The sequence below is a fragment of the Perna viridis genome, chromosome 2 (assembly GCF_037379345.1).
Source record: "Perna viridis isolate PV_CMFRI_1.1 ecotype Kerala chromosome 2, ASM3737934v1, whole genome shotgun sequence".
In the NCBI taxonomy this organism is placed as follows: domain Eukaryota; kingdom Metazoa; phylum Mollusca; class Bivalvia; order Mytilida; family Mytilidae; genus Perna; species Perna viridis.
The window spans coordinates 8,866,518-8,886,960 of record NC_142446.1 but is presented as its reverse complement, the minus strand read 5'-3'; the positions used below and the strand labels follow the sequence as shown (position 1 = coordinate 8,886,960).

General features: G+C 32.9%; 2 protein-coding genes across 2 annotated transcripts in view; one reads left to right on the top strand and one right to left on the bottom strand.

The window, feature by feature from the left end:
* The window catches only part of LOC148623541 (integrator complex subunit 7-like), a 36,356-nt gene extending 31,943 nt beyond the window's left edge, over positions 1 to 4,413 (top strand). The window contains exons 19-20 of the mRNA XM_088565421.1: positions 1,206 to 1,385; positions 3,963 to 4,413. Coding sequence (XP_088421547.1) covers positions 1,206 to 1,385; positions 3,963 to 4,211 — 429 coding nt within the window. The 3' untranslated portion in view covers positions 4,212 to 4,413. The remainder of the gene's footprint in view (positions 1 to 1,205; positions 1,386 to 3,962) is intronic.
* A 2,750-nt stretch (positions 4,414 to 7,163) lies between these two features.
* Positions 7,164 to 20,443, bottom strand: part of LOC148623540 (metastasis-associated protein MTA3-like) — a 41,643-nt gene continuing 28,363 nt past the window's right edge. The window contains exons 12-20 of the mRNA XM_088565419.1: positions 19,337 to 19,453; positions 17,913 to 17,945; positions 16,344 to 16,405; positions 15,292 to 15,517; positions 14,665 to 14,856; positions 12,602 to 12,706; positions 10,813 to 10,880; positions 8,089 to 8,195; positions 7,164 to 7,871 (exon numbers count right to left, since the gene is read on the bottom strand). Coding sequence (XP_088421545.1) covers positions 7,760 to 7,871; positions 8,089 to 8,195; positions 10,813 to 10,880; positions 12,602 to 12,706; positions 14,665 to 14,856; positions 15,292 to 15,517; positions 16,344 to 16,405; positions 17,913 to 17,945; positions 19,337 to 19,453 — 1,022 coding nt within the window. The 3' untranslated portion in view covers positions 7,164 to 7,759. The remainder of the gene's footprint in view (positions 7,872 to 8,088; positions 8,196 to 10,812; positions 10,881 to 12,601; positions 12,707 to 14,664; positions 14,857 to 15,291; positions 15,518 to 16,343; positions 16,406 to 17,912; positions 17,946 to 19,336; positions 19,454 to 20,443) is intronic.

The following is a 20,443-nucleotide window of genomic DNA, read 5'->3' as shown; positions in this document are numbered from 1 at the left end:
CTTACCAAAAAATTTATTTAGTATGCCAAAAAATCTCGTCCCATATTGAGTTAACTATCTTACATTTAATAAGTAAATGAAACAGTACCTTTCTCTGGACAAAAACGACAGCATCTATGAGACTTATTCATCTATTGCAATAGTGTCTTTGTATAAAAATGTTGTGTAATAGCTTCTATTGCACACATGGTTTTTATCCATGGTAATGAAGGGCAACTATTGGTTGCATTGTTCTATTGTGTGTAAAACAAGCATTTAGATAGGCCATGTGGGTTATTGGCATAATTTAGTGTCCATGGTCATCCTCATTAGCAATTTTCCTAATCGCTTCTCTGAAACTACTGGACAAATTACAACCAAACTTGATATGAATGTTCTTTAGGGTATTCTGCATAAAACTGATGTGGGAATTTTTGATCTGTCGACAAACATGCCCACTGTTACAAAAATGGAACATAAGGGTCAGACAGCAGTTTCTCACACATATCTCCAAAATATTAGGTTTAGTGAAATTCTTTAGGTAAAAGTGATCAGCATGAATAGATCTATATAAATAATTTTTTGTGTAAATATGTTAAGCCATGCCAGACTTATTACTCTTTTTGCAATTTTTTATGTCAATTGATTGGTTTGGTATGAGCATTAGGAATTTTTAAAAAAACAAGACCACTTTTACAAAAGAATGTTTCTTATCAAGCCAGTTAAGTGATTCAGGCTCTTTATCTTTGTTATGATTTTGATTTTTTTTTTTTTTTTTTGATTCCTTTTGAAAATCCATGCCTTACTACAAGAGCTTAAAAAGTATGCTTAGCAAATTTACTGTTTTTGAGATAATAACATTCTAAGTGATCCATGAATGCACTCTGAAGCAGAACTTTGTACAATTGAAATTCATAATAATATGCAATTTGTATCCAGATCAGTTGTTGTGTACATGATGAACTGTAAATCCTTTTGTTTAATGTGTCAAAAACTAACATTGTGTCCACATGAGATTTGCTGCAAGTGGACAAAATTCAACTGGTTGTGGTTGTATCATGCTTCACTTGGGAAAGCTTTTTGATATTATTTCTGAAAAACCATGGATACTTGTTACATAATTTAGAATATATATAAAGTTATATGTTTTGTCGAAAACATGTACCAGTAAATAAATATGATTGATAAATATGTTATAATCATTTTGTTTTTGTTTTGAATTTCAGCTTGCAGTAACACCACAACAGAACATTCGTATGGAGCCTTTACTGGTCCACCATAATACTCTATTCACTCTTAAAGTGGAGGGTGTTATTGAACATAAACAACAGATGTTTAGGCAAGTCAGTCAGATATGTATTCGTGTGAATACAGAGATGACTAGTCAGCAGAACTCTGATAACAAGGTCAGTAGCAGGTCAACTTCTGTTTACATACCATTCATTTTTAACCTATATACACATGCCTTCTCCAAATACTGAAGTACCAGTCCATATTTAAATTCAGACACTGCACATGCTTAAGTGTAGGGAAGAAAAAAAAACACTAAAAAAACACAAAGGATGCTTTTTCAGTAGACATATTCCATACTTTCACATAACAGTAGTCCTTCCTATAATAAAATCTGTGTTTTGGAGAAAATCATACATAAATAATCAATAAAGATTCATGGACATTTGTGTAAAACATTTTTGATATGCCAAAATAATTCATCTCCTTTTGCAAATCATTACGAATGTCTGTGAGTGGTTAAGAATAATTTATAAATTCTGAATGCTTCCAAATTGCTTATCAGATTGATCATTGTTAAGAGTTTGTAAAAAAAAATTGTGTATGTGAAGGGAGTATAAAGTATAGCATAAGATAATATGAGCATTAAACAAAAACAAAAAAAAAAAACAGTTTACGAAGTTAATATTTTCTATTTTCTTTATCAGTTTGAAGATGTCAAGGAAATTACATTTAAAAAATTTGGCAATTTGTTGCATTTTTGACCGAAGAAAAATACTTCATATAACAACAACTAATGAAATATTTTGATGTTTTAGAGAAGGTACATCAGAGCTCTTGTAAAAATAAGTATGATTATTTGTATGGGAAACACATAAGAAAATTATCTAAGATACTTGAAAAAGACCAAAAACTTAAAAAATGTTATGACAGTATATTTGTTGCAATTTAATGTATCAACAGATAGCATTTCCATATTTTAATGAAAATTGTTTGGTATTTTCAATATAAGGCATTTTATATTAGACAACAGACACACTTTGTGGTTTTGTTGCTAAATCTCCTCAACAACCATAGTATTAACTGATTTATAAGTTTTTCATAAACAGAACTGGAAAGACATTGAACTGACCCTTGACCTGTTGATAGTTCTTGTATCTATTGTATATGGATAGGTGTACTGCTTAACTTGAAGTATTACATGTGGATAGGTGTGCTGCTTAACCTGAAGTATCACATGAGGATAGGTGTGCTGCTTAACCTGAAGTATTAAGCGTGGAAAGGTGTGCTGCTTAACTTGAAGTATTACATTTGTATAGGTGTACTGCTTAACCTGAAGTATCACATGAGGATAGGTGTTCTCCTTAACCTGAAGTATCACATGTGGATTGGTGTGCTGTTTAACTTAAAGTTTCACATGAGGATAGGTGTACTGCTTAACCAGGAGTATCACACGATGATCACACAAGGAGACATGTACTGCTTAACCTGAAGTATCACATGAGGAAATGTGTACTGCTTAATTTGAAGTATCACATGAGGATAGGTGTTCTCCTTAACCTGGAGTATCACATGTGGATTGGTGTGCTGTTTAACCTGAAGTATCACATTTGGATAGGTGTACTCCTTAACCTGAAGTATCACATGACGATAGGTGTTCTCCTTAACCTGGAGTATCACATGTGAATTGGTGTGCTGTTTAACTTGAAGTATCACATGAGGATAGGTGTACTTCTTAACCAGGAGTATCACACGATGGTCAAACGAGGAGACATGTACTGCTTAACTTGAAGTATCACATGAGGAAATCTGTACTGCTTAATTTGAAGTATCACATGAGGATAGGTGTTCTCCTTAACCTGGAGTATCACATGTGGATTGGTGTGCTGTTTAACCTGAAGTATCACATGAGGATAGGTGTACTGCTTAACCTGAAGTATCACATGAGGATAGGTGTACTGCTTAACCTGAAGTATCACATGAGGAAATGTGTACTGCTCAAGTTGAAGTATCACATGAGGATAGGTGTTCTCCTTAACCTGAAGTATCACATGTGGATTCATGTGCTGTTTAACTTGAAGTATCACATGAGGATAGGTGTACTGCTTAACCAGGAGTATCACACGATGATTACACGAGGAGACATGTACTGCTTAACCTGAAGTATCACATGAGGAAATGTGTACTGCTTAATTTGAAGTATCACATGAGGATAGGTGTTCTCCTTAACCTGAAGTATCACATGAGGATAGGTGTTCTCCTTAACCTGGAGTTGCACATGTGGATTTGTGTGCTGTTTAACCTGAAGTATCACATGAGGATAGGTGTACTGCTTAACCAGGAGTATCACACGAGGAGACATGTACTGCTTAACCTGAAGTATCACATGAGGAAATGTGTACTGCTCAAGTTGAAGTAGCACATGAGGATAGGGGTTCTCCTTAACCTGAAGTATCACATGTGGATTGGTGTACTGTTTAATCTGAAGTATCACATGAGGATAGGTGTACTGCTTAACCTGAAGTATCACATGTCAATGAGTGTACTGCTACATTGGTTCTGTTGTGAAGTACAGATGTATTACAAATGCAGAACATCAGTGTGAACTGACTTAAAAAAAACAGTGGTTCAAAATATTTTTTTATGGATTGATATCTATTACTATTTTAGCCTTTGTATTCCATAGTTATACAATAAAGTGTTCTTCAGATGGCCAATATAGATATATTACTTTCAGTATTGTCTTATTTCAGATAAAAGACCCCAACAGATATTATGAAGAGACAGTAAAACCAAACCAAGACTATTTTTCATGTAGTTTTCTGTTAGCATTTCCTGTGGCAGGACTGTATAATGTTCATATTAAAGGTTTAGTGCTAGACAATGCAGGGACCAAATGGAATACTGGTCCTCAAATGATGATGACATTTAAATCATATGATGAATCTACCCATAGGAAATCAAAACAAGCATCCAGCAGAACCTCATTTGGACAGATTTAACTTCTTTTTTATATTAAAAATGTTACAAATATTGTTAATATTTATTAAGATCCCAATGTAAAAAGAAAGTTGCTTTTTAATAGATGCTTAATAGCAAAGTCAGGGCACCTAGTCTAATGGACATATTTTGTCTTTATTTGACTACTGCTTTGGCCATCCATTGTGAATTAGTGAAAGAATTTAAATTAAACTTAGGTCTTCATTGCACTCTTTAATCTTTAATTAAAAATCTGTAACTGTAAACATATTAATTTACGTAGTTGCTAATTTTCATGGATTCTGTCAAGTGACTTTATTTGCGGTATCAATTTTCATGGTTAAAAAAAATGATAAGTGTTACAATTGTTGAAATTCAATTTCATGGGTACTATTTTTCACTCTTTTTGTCCACCACGAAAATTCATACGTTTACAGTATATTTGTCGGATTGCCATTCCAGTGCTAGTTCTCTTGGCTTGTAGGAAGTCTCTGATTCATCTCTCCCTATTTATATCATGCCCCACGAAGTTGCAAGGTACAATGTGATACTTTGCAAGTTGCATGTCCAAAATCCGGAATGAGGTTTTCAAGTTGGGCCATTTTAAACATTTCATCACTATGTGGTGGGCAACAAGGTGTTGCATGTGAGAAATTTTTTTAACTGATTTCTCAGCGTCTGGAGAAGGGAATGCGTAGATATTTGCACTGTGACTTCTACAGTGTCTCCTTTAGGTTCCTAACTCATCTGCTTTCTGTTTACTGATAGAATAAGTAATTTTAGGGTGATTTGATTCACAGTGGAAATTTATGTAAAATTTCTCCGCTTCTGTTGGAGGGAATGCTTATATATGTAGTGTATTGCTTTGTCATGATGACTTGTGCCACGTTTCCCCTTTGTCAGCTTAATGGCACATCTACTACCTGTTCACTGATCTTCTAGTCATTTTTGAGACAGTTCATAATGGAAATGTATGTAACAGATTTTTTAGCTTCTATTGTTTTCTGTAAATACTTTAAAAAAGAAAAAAAACCTATAAAAAGGTTTACAAGTTGTTGCTCAGTATGAAGCACTTGAACCTAGTTCATTAAAGACGTAATGTTGCACAAAAAAAAATAAATTCAATGCAAGATGAAAGTTCTGCTTCATTGGTGCTCATCAAAAAAACCTTACATTAAGATCCTTTCAACTTGTAGGAGTTAACTTAAAATCTGATCTAAAAACCACGGGCAGAGATTTCCAAATTTCAAAATCGGACCAAAAACAAAGTTTTGAGGCAGGTTCTGCTCTAGCCTCTTTCCACCTAAACACCTTTAGAGATATCTGAATATAAAATGTCTGGACACCAAAAATAAACTAGACATTGCCCCTAACAGCCTGTTCAACCATCTGCATTTGAGGACAAATATGGACATAAATTTCATTGGTCACAATATTTATTGGAGATAGACTAAGCACTTTTAACACACATTTTGCTGCAATTTCCTACACATAAATTCCTGACAATAGGCATATCTTCATATGGTAATGTAGCACTATAGTTTTTCATAACAATCTTGTAAGTTGTGAACAATGCACAAGATCTGGTTTTGGTGAAGTCTAACAGCCATCATTTCTACTATTTATGTCAAAACATAAATTCCTGCCTGACAGTATGCACATCTCCATGTGGCTATATTACATCCCAAAGTTTCATAAAGCTGCAAGCTGCTAAGAAAATAGTTCAGTCAGATAGACAGGGTGAAACATATACCCCCCAAAACTTTGTTTGCCAGGGGTATAAAAAGAATGATTTTGGGGCCCGTTTTGGAGGAGGTCCAAAATTAAACTACATAGGATTTATACAAAAATTGGATTGTAGTGGTTTATTCATGTGCTGAATTCCAGCTTAGGACATTAGACCATAATAGGGAAATGCCCTTGTGAACACAGGCTTTCAAGTGACTTTTTGCAAAAATAAGGGCTATTTTTAAGGCCAAATTCTTAAAAAAATAAAGGCTAAAATTTTTTAGGGCATTTAACACAAAAATAAGGGACGACATTCTTTCTTTTCCAATTATAATACTAAAAGAAAAACAATTTACTTACCACTGGCTTAAGATAACAATATAAAAGCTATTTACCATCCCAGAAGATCATGTCAGTGGCCATCAACAGTTGTATTCAGCAACTGCTAATAACCACCAAAATGTCTTCTGAGGTGTTTATTTGATCATAATATTCATTTTATGAAAGTATATTTATCTAGATTTCATTAATACAAATAATATAAAGGGAAATTACTATTTAGAAATTTCAAAATCGAAAAATAAGGAATTTCTCAACAAAAATAGGGCTTTTTTAGGATTTTTCTGCTTTTATTAGGAAAATTAGGGCTGCTATTAAGAAATAAGGAAAATAAGGAACCGCTTGAAATCCTGTGAATACATACCTCAATTATAGCCCGGACGTCAAGAAAATGCTTGAAAACCATTCACTTATAATTAAGTTTTGTCTGGACATATAATAAATGCTTATTTCTGGTCCTAGTAGACCAATGTTTCCCATTGCAACCCACTAAAATCAACCCCAGCCTTTCTTTCGTGGTATGGCAACTCATGGTGCAGTCTTATTACCATGTAAACATATATCCTTATACTCAAGCAATTGGATGGACAACAGGAAAATGATTGTTCTGGATATGTTAATTCTAAACAGTTCAAAGTTACATCCCGAAAAATCAACCCTAGCCTTCCTTTAGTGGAATAACACTGTGTTATACAAATTTCATATTAATCTATAAAATTATACTTAAATATTGAAACTATTGTCTGTGAAGCAAACCATCTATGGACATCATTATACCATTTTTATGACTGCAAGGTTCTAAAGTATTTAAGTGTGCATTAGCAACATCATTCTACAAACTCATAATCTGACGAACAAGGGTGGTACGCGATTTAGAAATACGGTAACTTTTGGTAATCACAACAAAATGATTTTCATTCTTTTATTCAACTTGATTGAGTCAATAAGTTAAGATATATTCAGTCAATGCTATAAAATGTTTGTACAAATTTAGGTCTCAGACCAACCACATATTACATGTACAAATGGATAACTTAATTCAAAACATGAATTCTGACAAAAAAGTCAGAAATAGAGTGATTCAATGATGACATGATATTATTGAATGTGATGCTAGGAAATACCAATATGGCAACATGAAAAAAACAAAATGTGTATGTGTACTTATGACATGAACAGAACCGTATATTTATAAATTTCAAATGTAAATGAAAAAATTTTTTTTAAACGAAAACATCAGTCAAGATCATGGATTATCCATTTGTACATATGTCAATATCATGTAAACACAATAGGACATCATGCCAGAATAGCTCAGTATCAACTTCCTGAGTTAATAGAAACAATATTACAAAAATACAGACACTTTAAATTATGGTTTTGTATTCTGGTTTTTACAAGTTATTCTGAACAGCTGAGATTAACACATCTCTGACCACTGCCAACAGCTGGTGGATTATTGCGTTGATTAGAAACATACACCCAAATACTAACACACTATGCTTCAATCTAAAACAACAACATCAGACTGCATCATTGGCCGTACATGTAATAGTCTCCATGGGTTTCTAGCAGTTCTTTTGAAATCTTGCTGATTCAGCTGTCTCCTAATTTTCCTGCAGCAAAAAAGATGGAATTACATGGATAAACCAGTTTAAGAATATATACATGGCTTAAATTTACAACGTTAAAACAAATATGAATTTATTTCTCAAATGTTGATTTATACTCTTATTGCATTACTTTTTTTTTTTTTTTACAATCTTGACTTCTGCTCTTTAAATGATTTCAAACAGTTAGGAATCAGATTTGACAGCTCTATGATTGAATTACCTGGTAGCATCTGTAGCAACAAAGAAGACATCATCTGGAGCATCAATCCAATTAATCATCTGCATTCTGCCACGACCATTCATTTGGTGATTAACCATGTTACCACGCTGTTAATAAACCATTCAAGTTTAAAATAAAGACAATGTGGCCAGATAAATTATTGTCCAGCAGCCCAGCTGGAAATATTATAAATCAAGTCATGATGCAGCACAAACAATCATATTTTTTTTTTATTTTTAGGATTGCATAATGAAATCAATAAAGATTTTACACTATGAAAAAAAAAAAACATAATAAGCAAAATTTTCAGTCAACTAAAGATAAAAATCAACTTTGTTGAAATAACATAAATTTTCAAAACGTAGTAAATTATATAAATACTAGGAAAAGAATTCCATTTTAAAGCGAAAGAAAATAATGACTGTAAACTATGCAATAATGAATGTATTTTGCTAGCTAGAATTATGACTGGAAATGAAAATCTGAATTTTGTCAACTTCAAGCAATTTTGTTGTCCATTAAATGCAAGAATTTCCTTATGTTTGTCTCTTAGTTATGAATTCCAGTATCCAAATTAACGATTTCAAAACTTGATGATTAACTTTCAATTGAATCTTAGGCCAGTGAGAGCCTTTATCGCCCTTTCTCCTTCAACCTTTGATATTTGGCCATCAGAAAGTACATTTTTCTAAAAACAAAGAGGCTCCCAGGAGCCTGAATCGCTCACCTTGTTGAATTTTGTCTTTCAAGGGCAATAAATTTAACAAGAAGTTGTCCAACAATTTTGACTCAAGAAGACTTTGATAGGACTTATCATAAGGATAATTTCAGCAATTGAAAGTTTCTTTCTATCTCTCATAGTTTTCAAGATACAGTCTGAAAACTGTTTAAAAAAATCTGTCATTTTTCCCCTTTCAAGAGCAATAACTCTTGCAAAGAGTCGTCTGACAACTTTATGCCCGAAGACGTTTGTAGTCCTAATAATAAGGATTATTTCAGCTATTGAAAGAATTTGGCTAAACCTAACAGTTGAGGAGATAAACTATTATCTGACCCCTATGTCCTATTTTTAGTAAGAGTGGCCATATTTTTCATCGGATCAAAAATCTCCACATCAGTTCTAAGCAGGATACCCCTAAGAACATTCGTACCAAGTTTGATTTCAATTGGTAAAGTAATGTCAGAGAAGATTTTTGAAAGAAATAACATTAAACATAGCAAAAAAAACGTTGAAAAAGGGCTACAAATCCAACATGGCTTAACGGATTAAAAAAAAAATTTGACCAGATAGATCTCATCATGCTGAACACTATTACCCCATCAGAAGTTAGCTAAACCTAATGGTTTAGGAGATATATGCAAAAAACTACTGTCTGACCCCTATGTTCTATTTTTAGAAACAGTGGCCATTTTTTTTTTTTGACGGATCAAAATTCCCCACACCAGTTCTATGAAGGATACCCTTAGGAACATTCATACCAAGTTTAGTTTCAATTGGTAAAGTAGTGTCAGAGAAAAAGATTTTTGAAAGAAATAACATTAAAAGTAGCAAAAAACGTTGAAAAAGGGCAATAACTCCAACATGGCTTAACAGATAAAAACAAACATTTGTCTGCAGATAGATCTCATCATGCTGAACACTTTTTCCAATGTCAGAATTTAGCTAAACCTAATGGTTTTGATGAGATAAGCGAAAAACTACTGTCTGACCCCTATGTTCTATTTTTAGTAACAACGGCCATGTTTTATGACTGATCAAAAATCCCCACAACAGTTCTATGCAGGATACCCTAAAGAACATTCATACCAAGTTTGTTTTTAATTGGTCAAGCAGTATCAGAGGAGAAGAGTTTTGAAATATTGTCAACGACAATGGCAATAGTTCACTAGGCCCATGGAAAGGTGAGCTAACAAGAGGCTCAAGAGAGCCTGAATCGCTAACCTGGTTGACCATTTGCTTATTTGACAAACTTGAGGAATGAGATAGGCTTAGTTAAAATCTACTAAATTGTCAAATGCAGGAAATGCTTTTCATATCTTTTTCATGACCTGAACCAGCATTTTGCTAAAGGCAACAATTTTTGAATTATATTCAAAAATCTGTGTTCCATTTTTAGTATAGGCAGCCATATCTATTCACTGACTAAAAATCACAACAGTCATTTTGAGCACAATACACTAAAGAACTATTATGCTTGTTTTTAATCAATTATCTTCAATAGTTTTTGAGAGGAAGATTTTCAAAGCTGTACGTGAGAAAAAAAAAACAAGAAAACTGTTTCAGGGGCCTCAACTACTACATCAGTTGACAAATCGTTTTGAAAATTTTGGCAAAGGTCCGTCTTGTGCTGCCGATGTATATTAACCTCTGACAGAAATTTGCTAAAGCAATGGTTTTTGAGTTGTTTGCAAAAAACTGCCTTCTGACCCCTAGGTTCTATTTTTAGTAACGGTGGCCATGTTTTTTCATGGATCAAATCCCAATAGTCATTTTGTACAGAACACCCTAAGGAACAATCATGCCAAGATTAAAACCTGTTGGTCTAGTAGTTTCAGAGAAGATTTTTGAAAATTTGTCCACGACGATGCCGGTCGCTATGTGATGGCATAAGCTCACTTGGCTTTGGGCAAGGTGAGCGAAAAAGGAAACTTAATAAGTACTTCACAGAATATGGCAATTGCTAAATTTATATTTAGCAATTAATTGAATTAATTAATACTTACCATGGTGTGTCGCATCACAGATCCTATTTGTCTGATAACTCCCATACTTGGTCTTTTACTAGGTGGACCTAGAACACAAAGAAAACTTAATTTCATTTATTGAATAGCCTTGCATTTATACATTATTTAAAAACAATATTTTTAAAAGATCCATAACAATGCTTGGCCTATTTTGGTGTGTATAATGCACACATTTTTTATAAAGAATTAGAAATCATTTCCAGAGCATGGGGTGCATATTATGCATCAATATATAAGAAATGGCAATGAAATGAAAAAAAAAAAATATGGTGCATACAAGATGAGAGATCACATAATGGACCGTATTTTTCTACCTGTAAGCAGATGTGGAGTTTAGGTCAAATTGCTGATTTTTGACCAAAATCAATGAAAAAATCATAGACTAGTAAAATTTGTCAGATAAGTCAAGAGTAGCCAGGACATGCATCTTGAGTCATCAATGTTAATAGTAACCATAGGTGTCAGCAAAGATCAAAGATGAGTGTTTTCCTGAGCATATTATTACAGCAAAGTAACATTAAGTTTTGTTTGTATTTCAAATAAAGTGTACTTTTGACATGTTTTCTTATTTTTAATTACTTTAATAGAAACACTTAGATCATGAATGTGTCAAGTCTGGGCACCCAGGTGTGAAACTGTCTGATGAATCCGTCATAATTACAATTGGTATTTGATAAGAAATACAAATGTATCACCAGGATATGAAGTTAAAGGTTGTCATATTGCCCAGGGCAAGTGAAACTACCATTCAGACAAGTTAAATCATACTTGCCCAAAAACCAAACCCGATTTCTTTTTTTAATAACATTCATGAACTAGAGGACAATCTCGATTTAGACTTGGCAAGTAGAATTTTCATCAACTTGCCCGAATGGACAAGGCTGATTAAATGTTAACATCATACCCTGATAACCTGGTATCTTAAATTACAAACAAAAACTGTTACCTTTTAATCTGGCTGCAATTAGCCATTTAGGTCACACTATGAACTCATTTTAGTTAGTGCCATGTGTTGCAAAATACAGAAGTGGGCATAAATTTGCATATTAAAGACAGACAAGCATTCTGAGAGTATTGCGCAACAATACATAGTCCCTTACCGGCTATTTATATAACTGACCCAAAGACTACCTTGGATGATCAAGTATAAACGACAAACTGAGGAAATGACCTTGATTTTTTTTTTTTTTTTTTTTTTAAAAAACTCGTAAAACTGAAATTTTGCATAGCTCATAAAACTGGAAGTTTGTAACTTTGGAAAAAATCAGCAAAGCAGAACAAAATGTAAACCCGATCTGTAACTCATCTATGTAGACTCACATACCAAAAATCAGCTCAATATCTGCAAGTGTTTAGAAAAATGTGTGGAAAACTTCAGAGGGATGCTCTAACTGAAGGAATAGAAATGATGTGTTTACTTAAGGAACAGAAATAACTTCCAAAACACTGTACCAATGGAAGAGAAATTACATTTTTATACAAACAGTTGGTTGTATGTTAAACAAGATGTTGCAGGTTATGTTGTGATAAGAATATCTTAATTTAACTATTTCTGTCAAATCATATCCCACAGTAAAGATGGAGTAGATAAGCAAGAAACCTTAAAAGGGAATACATGGTAGTACAATTCATCATGCAAAAGTAATATACCAAATATCTTAGCATTCCCTCCAATAGAAGCAGAGCATCTGTTACAGAAAAATGTAACGGACAGATGAGGTAATTGCAATATAGCCCCCACTAAAGCAAATGGCACTGAAAGTTATACCATCTATTCCATTGGTCTGTTCATATCCACGTTTCTTCATTATGGATGGTGAGAGAGAGGTACTGTTCATCTTGGCTTCATTATATCGCTCATTGAACCATTGCTCTGTAAATATAAACCACATATTCTTTATTAAAATCATACTGAAAAGACATGTATTGGCAAACCATGAGGAAATAGGCAATAAAACAAAGGTGTTAACCAACTAACCATATCAAAAATCAAAACCATAAAAAAGCGGGGTGGCAAAGTTCCTTGAGAACTAAAGTGGGATTGTGCTTACAATTAAACCTGACCTGAACTTTATAGTACTAAACAATTAAGCAAAGTTTGAATATATATTGAAACAGAACAACATAAGTTTGATGTTCAGAATAAAGAAATGATGTCCAATAATTTCTATAAAAACAAAAAACAAAAATTAGAATATGCAAAATGAAGGTATAATATGTAGGTCAGCAATATACCCTACTATATATGAAAGGAATGGGCTCAGTAGTTTTAGAGGTAATGCCTCAATCAGGTCTACTGAGAAATCTTGATGTGTTCTAAGCTAAATAAGGTTAGTCTAACAAAAATTGACTTGTCTAATGGAGATTCTCAAAGTGAACTTTTTTTTTCAACAACAGCTTTAAGTTAAAAAAAAATAGTCATAAAAATAAAATAGCAATTTAGTGTACATTTCTTCATCAAATTGCATACAACCCTATATGAAAAAATTCTGACAAGCAGTTTCAAAAAAGATGTGTCCTCAATGATGTCCTACAAAATTTGTACTTCTTTAAAATACATGTTATGTGTTGATTAGGACAGTATTGATTTTTAGCTCTATTTAAAATGAGGAAGTAATTTCTTGGCTACCTGTATCAGGACTTGTTGCCAAAAAGGTCCTGTATACTAGGTAAATGTAATGAAGCTATGACATCAGTGCATTAAACACCCTTTCCTTTTATACTTGCCTTTACACTTAAAATAACATTTTACAACTGACTAGTTGTGATTGAGACTGCTGATCAATTAGACCATCCCAACAATACATTACTGAAAGTATTGATCTGACATGATAGACCGTGATAAGACATCCCATGTTCATTACTCTAAATTGTAAAACTTGAATTTCATAAAAGTCAAATGGGAGTTTACATCAAATAACCAAATCACCATAGTTTCATAATATTTGCGGGATACATTATTGAGAAGCTGTCAAATATTGGACTCATTTTCGTTATCATAAGAGTTCCCTTACTCAAAAATATAAACTTGAAAATGTATAAAATCAAATGTTGCTTACTTCAATAGAAATAATCATAATTATTATATAGATAGCAGTGATTTACAGAATGTTCCCAGTGTAAAAAAAAAATTGATAGAATGTTACAGTGTAAAAAAAAATTGATAATTCACACTGTTAAATAAATTTGGTATTTCAATCTCACACTTTCTCCTTCCAAAACGCGAGTATCAATCCGCCGTTTACAAAACATAAAATTCTTATTGAGAATAGCAGTGAAAAATGGAGAAAATATATATATAATAAATAGGATAATCAATTGGTTAGCATGAATAACCAAGATATGATCAATCGTGCCAAGAACGCATACAGATTTAACTTGTGTGCAGAACAAGTTCCGCACACTCGCTAAATCTAGATGATCTTTAGCACTCGTGATCATATTTTGGTTATTCACTGTTTCTATTTAATTATCCTATTAATTACCCTGAGATCCATGAAAATTGTTGAAAGTGTGTTTGACATATTGAAAAATCTCCCTTTTTATGCATTAAGTCCTACTCAAAAACATAAAATCATAAAATTTCCATTTGATAGTTATATGATTCTCATACATTTGTATATGTTTGTGAAAAGAAGAAGAGTTTTGAAAAACAACCATGATGGCATCGGACACCAAGTGATGGCAATAGCTCATATGATCCTTTTTGGCCAGGTGAACTAAAAAAAAATTAAGAAATAAAACATTAGTTGTGGACAATGACAGGCGCCAAGTGAAGACCTTTGATGAGTCCAAGTATTCCATATTTATCATGAAAGTCTTGTATCTTACGAGGTTGAGAAGCAATTCTTGGAAATGCCAGTCGCTCAGGTTTCTTGTGGTCATTTTCCGATCTGTGTAACAAAGCTGGTTTTTCAATGTTGATATCAATCCCTAATTTTGTTACAACTGGATCTACAGTAAGCTTTCCTCTGGGACGAATTTTAGGTACATATTTCCCCTCTTCTGCAAGTCTCAATTGACCTATCAACATATAGTAAAATTATTAAAAAAACTTTCCCATAAAATGTCTTGTCTGATGGATACACAAATGGTTACCTTCCAAATCCTATCATCAAAGACAAAACATAATCTAGTTACAATTTTAACAGTACATCTCAATGTCAAAATTTTTTAAATTTCAATCTGACCTCATGGTCTAGGGTTACCAACCTTGGTACATAACATATCGTTTTTGATGATGTCTTACCACATACCAAATATCAAAGCCAATCTTGAAAGACAAAAAAAAAAAAAAATAAATAACAATGATGAAGCAAGAAAGTACACAACACATCCTCTACTCATATGCAAAATGAAAAACTGAAAGTTACAGACTATACGTGATAAATAACTTTAAAAAAAACTAACAAAAAATGCAAAAATCTACCATAAAGTCAAAAACTCATTATTACTTACATTCCTGTTTTATAGCTGCTATGTTTATGGGAATGAATGGAGATCTTGCTGCCTTTCGTGGATTGAGGATATCACGACACAACCTTCTAGAGATTCTGGTTAATGATGTGGTTACAAGACAGAATGCAGCACGAGTTTTCATAACAGGTCGAGGGCTACCAGACCTGACCATTAATCCATGGGCAGTTGCTAAATGTCTTGCTAAATGTGCCTTCAGACGAAATTCCTGTAAGAAACATATCAGATGCAAAATGACTCAATGAGACTATTAACTGATGTGATTGTATGTATTAAAAAATTTCTTTTTTTCTTTTTTTTGGGGGGTGGGAGTTTTGCTTTTCTTTGCCCTATTCAACTATTAAAAAAAATTACCATCTACTAAAATGATTCTCAGAATATAACAATACCTATGCATTGCCTTCTACTAAACAAAAAAGTGAACAGCCGAACCAAAAGCATATAATAAGCCCATCCCGTATCATAAGCTATCCTTCCAATACAGGGATAAGTTACAGTGGGACATGTGAAAAAAATTCCACAGAGCTAAGAAAAAGTGCCATTATTCTGAAAATTTCTTCAAAATCGCTGATGATCCAAGCCATGCAAATTTTAATTCACCATGTGGTCACATAACCATGTTTAATACGTCATAGGTTCTCAATTCATAAATCGAGTGGTTGAAATGCCTAGGGCTTCTGCTTTTGTTGCATGATTTGTACAACTGAGTGAAAATATTGAAAGTTTAGGTTTGCCAGCGAATACATAATTAGTGATGTATCAATTTAAACCACTTTGAGATGTAAATGATAAACACTTCTGAAATTTTAAACTATTACATGAAGGCCATACTATCCACAGTGAGACGATACCACTTCTGTTCGAAGATTACATAGAAATATTTAATTATCTTCTTAGAAGGAACCAAAACTGAAACCTTATCAGTAACTCATCCAAACATCAAGTCAACATCTTCAACCTATTTCTTAAACCCAAAACTACTTTCCTTTCATTCACTGGAAGAAATTATAAAAGATAACTATAAGAAATCTTACCTTTCCACACCCTGCTATTGTACACTTTTGCATTCTCATGGAATTAAACTGAGCTATTCTCTCTGTAAAAAATAAATGAATAACCTTGAAATATTGTGAATAGCTCCTTTTTTTACCTCATGAAGTCAAGAAATCATTACAAGGACAAAGACTAGAATACTGACTAAGTCAGAAAGGGCTGTCTTAAATAAGTTGTTTGCAAAGTCATTAACACAGTTGATAATGCACAACTAAATACTGTAATTTTCAAATGTTTTAACATTGAGCAGTTACAAAACTGAGTCCCAAATACATCCATATTTCATTAAAGATGAAGTTTCTAACAAAAATACTTATCCAATACAATTTTGATGTGCACATTTTCAAATGGAAATAATAAATACATGTAAGAATCTACAATGTTGATGGCAATAGCACCACGTATGGCCTTTTGGGCCAGGTGTGAGCTAAAAAAGTTAATTTTGAGGGAATGTGACCCCGTAGGTGCCTTATCAGTAAAAGCCTTGAGCTATCTGAAATATTTTTGAAAATTTAGGTAGAGATTTTCAGAAAGAATTCAATAAATTTGTTCTTCAAAATCTTAACAAAAAATGAATATGAGGCTCCAAAGCGCCTAAATCCCTCACATGGTCCTTTTTTCGCTTGAGTCAGTGGACAACTTTTAACCCCATGAAGCCTTTAGTAGGCTTTATCATAAGGATCATTTCATCAATTGGAAGTTTTTTCCTATCTATTATAGTTTTCAAGATATTGACTGAAAACTGCAAAAAAACCAATAACTCTAAAAAGGAGTCGCCCAACAACTTTGGCCCAATGAAGACATGTAGAGCTCTTCAAGGTGAAGAAGACAGGCCTCATTGATTTTCAAATATATTTTAATAATTGGATCTTCATAATCGCTAGTTTTTGAGATATATGTAAATGTTGGTGACTTGACCCCTGTGGTTTAAAAATAGCTAAGATGGCCATGTTTAAGCTTGATCTATATAATCAACACATTTTTTTAAAGAACATACCTTAAACAATGCTTGTAACCAAGACTGAGTAGTTTTAGGGAAGAAAAGTAAATGACAAATCAATTTTGTACCCTTTTAACTTTTAAAAAGATAAGTCTACCCTGTAACAATTTTTTAAAACAGAATAAAGGAACAGATTGACATTGTAATCATAAAAATTGGATGAACAATAAATTTTTCCTATCAATTCTAATGACAACACCTTTTCTCCCTCTTAGCTCTTTATTTCCATAAAAAGTTGGGGCAAAAACCTCCAAAAACTATAGGGCCCACATCCATGTCCCTAGGAATGTGTTCAACTTTCAGAGATCAGATAAATTTGACTCAAGTTATCATAAAAAAATAAAGTAATCAGATGTCAATAATGACAATAGCAAGAATGTTTTTTGAGGTTGTATAAAAATGGAGGGAATAAAAAATATGATATATAGTTAGCATTGTAAATAATAGGCACTTTTACACACAGATATTAGTTAACTATAGACCTTCAAAACAAAAATATCAAAGTCCTGTATGCTTGGGGTTTCATAAGCTTTAATGGTATTTATCTTACCTTGTCTTTGAGTTGGTGCTGGACGTTCACCATCTAGAAAATCAATAAAAGAAAGTAAACAACTGCCTGAATAGTAATAACAAAGACAAACATCAAAGGAACTACAGAGGTTTCATTAATTTTTTGTAATATAGGTACCTTTCTATCATTTTCTTTTATAAAACTATATGAAATTTTAAAATTATGGAGGTACCTTTCACTAGTTTATAAGGGTAAAAATACCTGGTACTGACTCTTAATGAAAGACCTGTGAACTACCAACACTTTTGCACAGCTGGACAAAATGCTTTCCAAGATGCAGGTCAAACCCAAATCATTTCTGCAGTAATACTTTTCTGAAGTTTCAACCTTGATTGAGCTCTCAACTTGCATTGTGATTAAATATTTTACACAGTATTTAACAAGAATCAAAGGAGCTCCTTTCAGGACCTTATTCCTGTATGGTTCAAATCTCAACTCCAAAAATCTATTCCAGCTTTCCTTTGTGTGGTATGGCAACATGTAGTACAAATTATTGTATGGACATCAGAAATGCTCATTTCTATCTCCTTTTAGCCAGTTAATTCCCAAATGTTTCAAACCACAAACCCAAAATCAATCCCAGCCTTCTTTTTGTGGTTTGAAATCTTGTAGTACAGTTTCAAAAATAGATCCATTCAGTTATTCTAACATAATGAAAATACTGGTTTCTGCCCTCCTATTCTTGCCTCTCATTCCTGAATGGTTCAAGTTACAACCCCCAAAATCAATCTAAGCTTTCCTTTTGTGGTATGACATCAACTCAAGTTATGATACAGAACTAATGCTTTTGGTCCCTTTTTTGGGCACTTAATTCCTTTTCTGTTGAAGTAACAACCCCTAAGTTCAATCCAGCCTTCTTTTAAGGTATGGCCTTTCATAAAGGTCAATATACCAGGTATTGTCTCAAAATCAAATATTCTATGGATGCTGGACAACAATGTCAACAGGATTATACTGCATATTTTGTATAAAAATACAGTCAAGACGTACTTAAGAAAACAAATATGACAGATTGTCTTTGAAGTGGACAGCATTTATTAGACTAATCTAATGTTGAATGTTTGGTTATATAAGCGACAATCATTTGATTCTAAAAAGCTGCAAATTTTGTTAGGTCAAAATATTTATTTTGGTAAGAAAAATTATTTACTTTTTAGGAGGTGTAGGCCAGAATATTTATTTGAAAAAAAAAATGCAAGGCTACTCTTAGAATCAAATGGTCATCCCCTTAGAGGAAAGACAATAGCATGGAAACTCATTAATGCTTTCTAGGTCATCTTCAGCAAACTTGTTCTCATGTGACTGACTACATTAAAAATATGAAGCACCATTTATCTAGCAAAAAGTGAACTCTTAAATTCAAGTCATCCATGTGATATATAAAATTACTTGTTTCATCATACCTAGTCTAGTTGGCATCTTGAGACCACCATATTTCTTCCAATATATCCAACAAGATGAACAGAGTCTACACTGCATGTGAGTTGGACCCCAGGAATACCACTGACTTGAATGAGCAGCTAACAAACATACAGTCATAATTACTCAATGATTAAAATAACAAAGTCAATGATGGATTAAAAGTCAAATGAGTAATTCTACTTATTGTAATATACAATTTAAAAGCTCCATGAAATACACAAAAGTTTGTATCTAATGTGTGTATATATAAATAGTCAGTTTTTTCACCATAAGGAAGACCCATAATCTTATAATCAACAGCAGCACAACCAATCCCCACCTTTAAGCAAACTGAACTACTGTCGTTACTCATCAAAAAAATTAAACATGGATGTCTATAAAAATTAGTACACAGACCTCGAGAGCATCTGCTATCATAATGAACAAATTAGAAAAGTCTGAAGCAATTTCATCAAGGCAATACTATGCTATTGTGTGACAAATAAAAATACACTCTTTTCGAAGTAAGTTGGACAACTGATGAACTGTGAAACAAACTAAAAATTTCACCAAAAAGCACACAGACCCTTGGGGGGTGGGGGGGAGAGACTCTTGAAAAAAATACGGAAGTCTAACCCAAGACAGCTGAGGCAAGTATGGACATACCAGTAACGCAGCTGTGAATTTAGATTGTAATTCAACATTAGAGGATAAGAATTTGACCAGAACTGAAAAGGTCCCTATTGTGGCTCCCATCTTCTTAACCATTTAAATCAAAATCTCCAAAATCAATCTAAACCTTTCTTTCACTGTACAAAGAGAACCACACATGTTTATTCAAATTATTATCTAGACATAATGAAAATGATTCCTTGACAGTTCAAGTCCAACCTCAAAAATCAATTCCAGCCCCCCTTGCGCAACAATTTCAAAGAGACCAGTTTACTAGTATTCATTTTTTCTATTTAAGTAGCTGTCTTTGTAAGAATCATGCAAAATCTGAAAAATGCTACATATTTTTATTTTTGTAATTAAGTTGTTTTATGTGTCTATACTAAGAAATGTGTAATTATTCATTCAAATCTACCTGCTCTAAGGAGATAATCAAC